The 10,142-nt window shown below is 53.5% G+C and overlaps 3 protein-coding genes across 3 annotated transcripts; all 3 read right to left on the reverse strand.

Annotated features, from left to right (window-relative positions):
- Positions 1-626: 626 nt before the first annotated feature.
- CPAR01_10938 (uncharacterized protein) lies at positions 627-1,396 on the reverse strand (the record flags this gene model as incomplete). Its single annotated transcript, XM_060495198.1, has 2 exons — positions 627-1,094; positions 1,175-1,396. 2 exons carry the CDS (start codon positions 1,394-1,396, stop codon positions 627-629), a joined length of 690 nt encoding a protein of 229 aa, XP_060345546.1.
- A 1,857-nt stretch (positions 1,397-3,253) lies between these two features.
- Positions 3,254-5,671, reverse strand: CPAR01_10939 (domain found in Dishevelled; the record flags this gene model as incomplete). The annotated part of the gene is made up of 3 exons (XM_060495199.1): positions 3,254-3,379; positions 3,451-4,785; positions 4,913-5,671. 3 exons carry the CDS (start codon positions 5,669-5,671, stop codon positions 3,254-3,256), a joined length of 2,220 nt encoding a protein of 739 aa, XP_060345547.1.
- A 2,839-nt stretch (positions 5,672-8,510) lies between these two features.
- On the reverse strand, positions 8,511-8,723 carry CPAR01_10940 (uncharacterized protein; the record flags this gene model as incomplete). The annotated part of the gene is made up of 1 exon (XM_060495200.1): positions 8,511-8,723. The coding sequence occupies one exon, from the start codon at positions 8,721-8,723 to the stop codon at positions 8,511-8,513; it is 213 nt and encodes a 70-aa protein (XP_060345548.1).
- Positions 8,724-10,142: the final 1,419 nt, after the last annotated feature.

A 10,142-nucleotide genomic window follows, 5' to 3' on the forward strand; every position in this document is an offset into this window, starting at 1 on the left:
CCGACCACTCTACTCTCTCACACACACACACTCTCTCTCTCCTTCCTCGTCTAATTTCCCCCAATGCAAGGTTCAGATGTATCCTCATCTCTGGGCGTAATCGGCGTGATACAATGACGGGGCGTGATAACAATGATGATGAACAACAAAACAAGAAACACACACACTGAAACAATAATGATGTTGGATCCACACACTTTTCCGAAGCTTGGATGAGCGGGGTTCCAAACCACCCATGGATTCCAGAACTACAAAAGTTTCTTCTCTCTCGAAAGCCGTCCGCAAGGAAGAGATGACGATTGTAAGAAGGAGGAAACAAAACCTTCCAACTCATACCACAGGGAGAGAGAGAGAAAAGCACAAAGTTTCAAGGAGTGCAGAAGGCGCAGGCGAATCTGGCTTCACTTCACTCCCCTCAACTCCGCAACATGCTCCCCCGCCCAACGCACATGAGTCTTCAACTTTCCCTCTCCTTCTGTGGAAGTCTCCCCCCATTACCAAAACGGCTGAGAGACAAGAGGAATGGTGCATGTCTAGTCTCCAAGGAGGAAAGGAAAAAGCCACGGAAAAGGTGGGAATGTTGCAACCAAAGAGGGAAGAGAAGCCGAAGCATTCAACCCCCCCCTTTACAGAGCCAAAACGGCAACGACACCAGCAACGAGAGCAACACCAGCAGCAGCGGCGTTCTTCTCGGCGCCGGCGACGACGACGGTCGTAGGCTTGGTGCCGTTGGTGCCAGCGGTGCCGGTGGCGGGGCAGTTGGGGCTGCCGGGGCAGACGAGCGCGCCGGTCTGGCTGGGGGTAGCAGCACCGCCGGCACCACCAGCGCCACCGGAGGCAGCACCACCAGCACCGCCAGCACCGCCGGAAGCAGCGGGAGGGCAGTTGGGGCTACCGGGGCAGACGACGCCAGCGGAGCCGGTCTGAGCAGGGGGAAGGACGGATCCCGAGGCGCCGGGCGGGCAGTTGGGGCTGCCGGGGCAGGTGATGAGGCCGGTCTGGGTGGGGACGGCGGGGGGCACGTCGGTCTGGGCGGGCGGAGCGGGGACGACGTAGCCGGTTGCGTGGGCGCACTCGGAGCACTGGTTGGTGGTCTTTGGTGTACGTGTTAGCCATGGCTTCGGACAAGAGGGGATGTTCGTCAGAGGTAGAGAATGAGGAAGGGTAAACTCACGTAGGTCTGGGTGCAGGGGCAGTCGGGGATGATGAAGGTGGTGGGCTGCTCAATGGTGTAGGTGCGGTTGTTGAAGCAGAGGGTGGTGGGCTGGGGGCAGTAGGTCGTGACGGCGTCCCAGACCTTGGTGATGGTGTAGGTGCCGTTGGTGTAGACGTGCTCGTAGGCCGAGGCCGTGCCGGCGACGAGGGCGAGGGAGACGAGGGCGGATTGGATCTGCATTTTGTCGGTTGGTTGGTTGGTGTAAAGTGTGTGTGTGTGTGTGTGAGAGAGTTGTAGTTGTTGATTTTTGTCGGTTATCGAGTTACTTGCTGAGCGAGTGAGTTTCGAGGGAGCGTGAGGGATTGTCCGGAGAGCAAACAGAGCTAGTTAATGATTGTTTGAAGATTTTGGTTTCTTGTTAAGGAGAGTGAGTTGCAATGTTTTGGATTTTCTTTTCAAGAGAGTGACTGAGGCCAATTGAAGCAAATAAAACGAAAGGGGGGGAACCTCCGAACAAACGAAAGAGTTCTTGGATGGATGTATGTGAGATGTGTGTGTGTGAGGGATGAAAGGGAAAGAGAGGTGTCACAAGAAAACGGTTCAAGAGCCTCCTTCTTATGTCAATCTCATACCGATACGAAAACACATGAAAACACACCAAACGTTCAACTCAGAACCAAAATAAATCAAAAGATATCCACCGGAACGGCACGCTCAGGGGTTGGCGATACCCAGACAAGCTGACGAAAAGGCTTAGCCTTGCAAGACGGAGGAAAGGGAGAGGAAATGCTAAGCCGGGAACCAACGAAATTGTCTCAGGAACACGACGACTACCTCCCACCTTTCCACTCGAAAAAAGGAGCCTCTGGTTCTCTGGAACACGGCAAGATTGGACGTTGTGAATCTTGGTTCTTCGGGACCAATGAGAAGCTCCGGACTCGCGGCCGGGAATGTTGGTGGAGTCGCCCCGGGCCCGTGTTTGTTGTGGTCCGTTGAGCTGCCAAGAATGTTTCCACCGGCCGCCGGTAATGTGGCGCATTCCAGCATTTCAGGTCCAGGAGGGAAGAAAGTCGGCAAAGACGGAAACCAAAGGTAGATGGGACGAATGAGTTGACAAACACATGGAAGGGAGCCAGGAGTAAACACACCTTCCTGTCTCGACTCCTTTCTCCCATCCTATTTCGAGCTCTGCAGATTTCATCATTGAAGCATTCCTATCACACAGGGGACACGAGCATGCGAGCACCGGCATGGCAAGTTTTGTGGTACCGCTTTCATATGCTTTCCTTTCATTCGGAGGCGAGTTGAAAAGGTCGAGCGTTGTGCGCCCCCACTCGGTTCGTGGAGCTCTGAGATATGTACAGTTGGGCCAGAATTGCTCCTCGACCGCTCGTCTCCCTTTTTGTCCTCCCCCTTAGCCCACAGCAAGTTGCTCGCTTCGCGATGTCCACACGACATCCACTTCCGGCATACCAATTGGCAGCGAAATCGCCCTCATCCTCCACTCTTGTGACGAACAAAATCGTTCATCCGTCGCCGTAAGCTCGTCTCGGGGGTCGTGGTTGAGACTGCGCTCTTTCATGCCGTCCTTCTATGATCGTCCGCCCCACCCAGCCAGTTATGATTGAAACAAAATGAGAAATTAGAAGAGAAGAAAAAAACCAAAAAAAAAAAAAAACGGAATAAAAAGAGTCGAGTCCGCGTGTGATGATGACGGCGAGGTCATGCGCAAGCAGGGTCGGTTTCGCCGACTCAAGGGGTCTCCCTCTAAGAATAGTTCCATCCCCAACGCCTTCATTTCCAAAATAATCAAGATGGCGGCCAAGATCAGCCCTGGTTGGGGGCTACTCTGTTGGAAAAAACCGAAAGATCTTGCCCACCGCCCGTTGATGAATCAAAGACCATCCACTACGTATGCACAAGATTATGGGTCGAGGAAAGTGCCGAGAATTGCCAAACGGCCTGCGTGTGCCAGTATCGATGGAGTCGATCCTAGGAACGCGATCGGTCTTGTTGTGATGAGATTGTGCAAGAAAAAAAAATGCCGTCTCATATTGAGTTTGGGGAAGCAGAGTTGCGTAATGTCAAATATTCCGTTCATTTACGGTTCGATCGGCTCGTGCTTCGCTCCAAGCCGCGGCCGCCGCTGGTGACTGAGTCGAAATCGTAGTTCTTCAGGGTGTGTTCGTACTTGGGGCTCCTCAGGAATTTGGGAACCGAGTCCTGCAAAAACAAGTTGGGTTAGTATAAAATCCTCACATTCCACGGTGCATCAGTCGGAACAATAAACATACGCTTGCCATCAGTTTAAAAACTGCGTTCTGGGCATCTTCAAACAAAGACATGACCTCTTGCAAAGTATCGATCATGGCTACATCCTGTCCGACAGCCTTGGTCATTCGAGTCGCCAGGTTGTTGCGAAGCTGATGGTCAATGTTCAACTCGCAGGGAGAGCCGGGGGCGAGGAATGCGTTATAAATCCCGTATGCCTGGGCCATGATCTCCTTGATGCCGTCCATTGAGCTCGCATTGGGGTTCTTCTGCGCGATCCGAATCGCCTGCCGGCAGCTTCGAACAAAGTCGTCGACGTCGAGGTAAAAGGAAAGATTCTCCTCGCAATGTGTTTCGCGCAGGTTTTCTCTGAAGAGCAGACGAAGGGCCGCGTCGTTGAGAATCTTGTCGAGCCGTTGGGTGTTGGAGTCTCGCGCGATAGCGTTACGAGAGGGTGTGACGACCTCGCTTTCTGACGTTCTTCCCCGCGAACCGAGACCGTTGATCAGATCCTTGCCCTTTGCCGTCAATTGGTAAATGGCATGCTTTGTGGGCTGGAACAGGTTATTGCTGGGATATTGTGCCATATGAGCACGGTCTTGTACCACGGGCTCCATCAAGTCGTACTCCACGAACAGGGACGCGATGTCGTACGTCTCCCGCCTGTCTACGGTTGTGCAGCAGTCCATCAACCAATCAGTGGCGGCCTTGCCAGTAAAGGTATCTTTGTACGTCTTGCCGTTCACCTTACGCTCGCTAGCCATCTTGACACCAGTCAAGCCATCCTTGTAGTCGCTGAGTGAGTCCGAATCGGCTGAGCTGACGCTCGATTTGACATTGGGGCCGTGTGTTCCAATGAATCTCCTGAAAATGACCTCAATTGTGCCGCGATCCGTGATGAGCTTGTCCGTCTGGCCGTCCCGCTCGAGAATGACGAGTTGCGAGAGTGTTGCGCCAACCAAGTCGGATATCGACTTTTGTTGGATACCGTTGCGTGAGCAGAAGCGATCCAACACGGTCACGCCCTTGGGCGTCAATTGCCACACGGAACCCTTCATGTTGTACACCTGTTGGTACTTTCCATCGGCCGACTCGATGAATCTCGCTTCGAGGAACTTTTGGCAGATGGAGCGTGCCATGTCCTTGGCCATGGAGAAAGTCGTCGTTGTGGTCGTCGTAACTATCCTTGAGGGGTCTTTGGGGTCGGGCATACGGTTGGATTGAGAAAATTTGAGAGATCCCAAGTTGTTGATCGCATCTTCGGACAAGAACGTGTTTTCCACACGTGTCAAGCGTACTCGGTGTGCAGACAAAGGCAAAAGGCTGACAATAAGTGTTGAGTAGAGATCCTTGAAGTCCTGTCATTGTTCCACGTTAGCCATCTGTGAACCACGGGGTTCGGTCAAAGCGACCGGGAATGCGACCGGGGCACTGGATGCGCGATTCTCGTCGAGCAGGTCAGGAATTGGGAGAAATGGGACTGACCTTTGTGAACGGCCGGTCATCATCCGTCATGCGGAGAAGCCGCGAGGAGGTTTGGTGCATCTTGCTTTCGATACTCGGCAATCGAATGGGAAGGGGCCTGGTCGGATCGGTCTCGCTATATGGCTGAGAGGGGATATCCTGTACCAGCGACACCTGGCTTGGATACTTGCCCTCTATGTTGTTCAGGGTGCTGCTGGAAGAGGACGAGTAATTGGAGGGGCTCGTATATCGTGGATATTTGTCTTGGGAACCCAGATTGGCAGAGTAGTCGGAGGCAGAGTCGGGGGTCAAAGAGGCGCGGCCCAATGCAGAACTGGAGGCGCGCTGGCGGACAGACTGGTCCGAGGAAAAGGTAGCGAGTGCAGACTGGGTCTTGTCAAAGGCAGCAGCAGCGAAGCCAAAGATACCACCAGAACGCTGAAGTTTGTAGAGGGAACTGGTAGAAGGCGAGTGGTGATGAGAGCGATAATAGGGTCGGTTCACCGAGGGCGCCTGTTGTTGTTGAGCGTGGTAGGGATGGGTCGATGATGATGTAGTGGTGGTGGCAGTGGCAGTTGCAGCAGCAGCAGCAGCAGAAGGAGGAGGAGTGCTGGAAGTGGTGGTGGTGCCGGTGCTGGTGGTGGTAGTAGTAGTAGCGGTGGATCGTGGATTAGCACTGGTAGGGTTGGGGTTGGCTTTGTGTGTGAGAGGTTGAGAGCTGGCCTCGTTTGACAATGGCTCGTGGTTCGGAGGTCGGGATGTCTTGGAGACAGCGGCCATCTAATGGGAGGAAGAGGGTTAGAAGAGGCGCAGAAGGCAAGACGGGTGTTCAAATAAAAGGCACGGCGCAGAAAATGGAGAAGGAAAAAAAACTGAAGAGAAAGCGGGTGGTTTGGTGAGGCAGGGCGTGAAGGAGGAGAGGAGAGGAGGTGTGTGGTAGTGGTAGTGGTGGAGGAGAAGGAGAATAAGGGACAAGGGCTGCGAATGGAGCGAAGAGGGAAAAAAAGGTACTTGGCCGAGACGAGGTACAGTACGGAGTACACAGGCCTCAAGGGGTTGATGTACATGTAGACGGCAGAACCCTGTAAGTAAAAGATACAAGGGGGGGCAGGCTAATGGGAGTGGGAAGAGCGTGGGAGTGAGACTTCTGGCTGACAAGGGGAGTGGGGGAGTGCAAAGTAGGTGGGAGGAGGGTAAGGTACGGGAGTACTTGTGGACTTTCCATGCCTGGCCTGACGGACGCTCCACGCTACGGCTACGACAAGCAGAAAGAGAGAGAGCGGGCAGTAGCCGGGCAGAACTAAGGCACCTCCAAGTACCTAAGTCAGGGCCAGCAAGAGAGCAGAGCAGAGCAGAGCAGAGCAGAGCCAGGGCAGTAGAATTTTGAACCACCTCACCTCGACCACAATTGAGAGGATGAAGATGGCGTACGGAGTAGTGTAGGTAGGTAGGTAATTGGGGGGGGGGGGAGTGAAAGGGAAGAAGGGATGAGATGCCGATGATGAAGCGAAAGCCAAAAAGCGAGATGATGGGATTAGACAGGCAGTCAAAACCCAGGTACTCCAGAAAGTGAGACCGAGAGCACCCATACACAGAGAGACAAGATAATGTCGGACATCGCGAACAAGGCTGCTCTCTTCCTCTTCTCTCTATCCACGCCACACTTGTTTTTGCTGCTTGAATGAAGCTTCCGCCGGGGACTTGCTCACCTGCGGCTAGGAGTAGGGGGCCACCCACGCGTGGGAAACAGGTTGATTTACAAAAATAACGGGGGAGGGGTGGTTATTTTCTTCCAGGACCACGGGAAGAGGTAATTCGCACTAGGTATAGGGTAGGTAGGTGGTATGTACTCGGATGATGAAATGGTTCAACAAGATTGGATAGAGGAAGGGAAAAGAACGAAAAGTTCGAGACTTTGGTTACGGGCGGATGATGACTGGGAAGAACGTGGATGGGGGAGATTTGAGAAATGCGGGCTACGGATATGACCGTCGTGCCTGTGCGCTGCCGCAGGGTAACTAGGTAATAGGTAACGGTACGGGAGATACTGACTTGACTGAAGAAGCTGCAAGTACACGATGATCCAAACAATTCGATCTAATTTTTTTTTGGCCAGAGAGTCCAGGCGTGACGTGATAGTCAAAGCTATTCGTCTCTGAATGGCCACCGGGGGACTGGACTGCGGGCTTGAAGGATTCTGTCTGCAGATTTTCAAGCCGCGCTTGGTGACATGTGTGTTATGTGTGCCAGCCCAGTGTGTAGTGGAACGGACGGGGCGGCGGCGCGGGCGGGCGCGGACGACGGATGAGTTTTTGGGCGACGGTGATGTGCGAAAAGGACGACGGCGGGCCAAGGGGACAAACCGAGGTGAGCAGGAGCAGGAGCAGGAGCAGGAGACGGCCCCTCAGAAAGAAGGCCGACGAGGTAAAGTGGACGATGCGGATGATGCGCGCGTAGGTAGGTATGTGTGTGAGAGTCTGAGAGATGAGACGGGAATAACAGGTGTAGCAAATGGCAATAAGCCAGCCTCGCAACCCGATCCAAGCACCTTCACAGTGCTACGTACGGATACCGCAGAGAGGAGAACACGAGGAATTGGGATTGGTGTATGGATGGTGACAAGTTAAGCGTGGTGGCTGACGCTGGGATGGAGTACTCCGTAGATGGGAAACGAGGGGGTTGATCTGGCGAGTGCCCTTTCTCCTTTTTTTCCAGGTCGAGGTTTTACGGAAGTGCTGGGTCAAGGTCAAGGTGTAGTAGGTAAGGTAAGGTAAGGTAAGGCCAGCCAATGTCTCCGTAGTATAGGTAGCCTGTAGGTAATAATCGGTATCCGTAGTTCCAGGTCCAAGGTGTGCGAGTGAGGTCTGAGGTGTGGACGGTAAGGCCAGGCCCGGGGTGGGAAAGGGAAAAAAAAAAAAGGGGGGGGGGGGGGGGGGGGCGGAGGGGGGGGGGGGGGGGGGGGAGGGGGGGGGGGGGGGGGGGGGGGGGGGAGGGGGGGGGGGGGGGGAAGAGGGAGAGAGGAGGGGGGGGGGGGGGGGGACTATCTCCGTAAGAAAGGAGACGATGCGGGAAGAGCGAAGACTTGAGACCGAGGCTCAGCAACGTGAGACTTGACGGTTCCCCCTTCTCTTTGGTTTTAGGTGTTTGCGCTTGGCTGGCGTGCGCCGTGGTGTGTGGATGGAAGGGGGGGGGAATAATGCGCCTTTGGTATGGTAGCCAAGTATCCGTATGGGATTTGCTGGTGGTAAGAGGCTAGAGCAGGACCGGAATAGGGTCCTGTTTGATATTTTGCGACTATGCCGGCCCCGTACGATATAGGACGGGCAGTCAGCGGTAGTTCGATTAGACTGAAAATTGGCTTGCGGGTTGTGTGAACTAATTTTCCCCTCTCTCTCTTTCTCAATCTCTGTTGGGTTCCTCTCTCGTCTGGGTCGGCGTCTGCGTCTGCATGCCCCTAGGTTCTCGTAGGATTCGGGAAAGGTAAACCGAGAAAGAAGAAAACTACGCCGTATGGAGTAACGCAGTACAAAAAAAAAAACCGGGAAAAATGAAATAAAACCGGGGGGTGGAACTCGTGGAGGCAATTTTGGGCGTTTGACTGATGGATCGATGGATTGATCTAGAGTCCAGAGGTACGGGATACTAGCTGGCTTAGCTGGGATGGGAAAGATTGGGGGGCAAGAGAGAGAGAGTTTACCCCCTTTGGTCGGAACTTGTCCAGCAACCAGTCCCACGAACAGGCGAAAGAAAGAGTGGACGAAACGTGAAGAAGCCACGAGACTAAGAAGACCCCAGGACAAGAAGTCAGCCAGGCCGGCGCGGGTTCAAACATGGACCAGGGGCGAGGGAAAAAAAGAGAAGCCAGCGAACCCGATCTTTCTTAGGGGCGAGCCACGGCAGCTGACGGGCGAGAGAAGTAGGGAATGATGTGCAGGACGGAACAGGAATAGGAGCAGGAGTACTCTGTACGGAGTAGAAATAAGAGCAAAGAGGTGGAAACTTTGGGGAGAAATGCCATTCAACGTGTTCTTATTCTTATTTTGCCCAAATTTTTTGTTTCCCTCTTGTATGACCAGACCCGACACGTTTTGTCGTGCTCATAGATTCATTCTTTGATACTCTAATGCAACGCTCTTGTATCCGTATACATACTTGCTGCCGTGTGTGTGTGAGTGAACCAGGTGGGCCATCGGAACAGGCTGTCTGTCTGCATTTCTCATTCGATAGAACCATAACCATGCAAGGTAGGCTCTTCGCCAACGCAAACCAAAAGACGGGAGCCATGCCGTGTGGCCAGCCATGCCGCAACCCCCTTCACGGATGAATAGAGCTCGTTGCTGCCACGAGGCAGATTGATAATGGTGGTGCCGCCTGCATGCATGTCCTCCGTGGTCGTCTCTCACCGGCCGCCATCCATCGCCCGCTAACCCACTGTTCCTGTAGGGTACCTTTTTTTATTATAATTATTTTATTAACCCGATGATGAGACCTTGTTATTGCGAGGTTGTTTCTTTGAGTCGTTTCCAGAACTTCCTTTGCCCGCCGGAAAATTGTCTTTCCCTAACAATTGACAAGGTGGAACCATACACTGTCGTCATTGTATCTGAACGGTTTCTAGTTTCCATCCGTAATGAAAGGTTTTGTATCCGTATCGCACCGTAAAGAGGTGAAAGCGAGAAGGTACGGAGTATGAATGGAGCGGTTGAGAGAGATATCCACCACCTAATCCCGCTGGACGGCGGCCCATTACAGTGAAAAAAAGGTGTCGTATGGGGACCCTGCCCCCAATGGAAGGACTCCATTCCACCGCACTTCCCCCTCTGGAAAGCACACATGCCATGGCTCCTTCTTCACCCCTCACCATCCGGGACGGCGTGACGGAGGACGGAGGTGAGAGACAACTCTCACTCTCACTCTCACTCTCACTCTCACATGAAAGCTCCTCTTATCCTCTCATCTCGAAAGATATCGCCCTTTCACTCACTCTCATCCACTCATCCACTCACTCACTTACTCACATATCCATACTCTCATATTCGCTTTGACGGCTAGCAATAGCCTACCTAGTCAACGTCACCTTCCAAAATGCACATGCGAGCAATGAAATATCGTACTCTGTACCTAGCCACATCGCAAAGCTGTATACCTTACCCTTGCTCAACACCACCCCCCTTTATTTTCCTCAACTCCACGCCCAGGGGGGGCAACTAAACCTGGTCCCCTCACTTTCTGCCATGTGCCCTGCCTGCGC

The sequence above is a fragment of the Colletotrichum paranaense genome (genome assembly GCF_030867605.1).
Source record: "Colletotrichum paranaense strain IMI 384185 chromosome Unknown Scaffold_9.1, whole genome shotgun sequence".
Taxonomy (NCBI): Eukaryota; Fungi; Ascomycota; class Sordariomycetes; order Glomerellales; family Glomerellaceae; genus Colletotrichum; species Colletotrichum paranaense.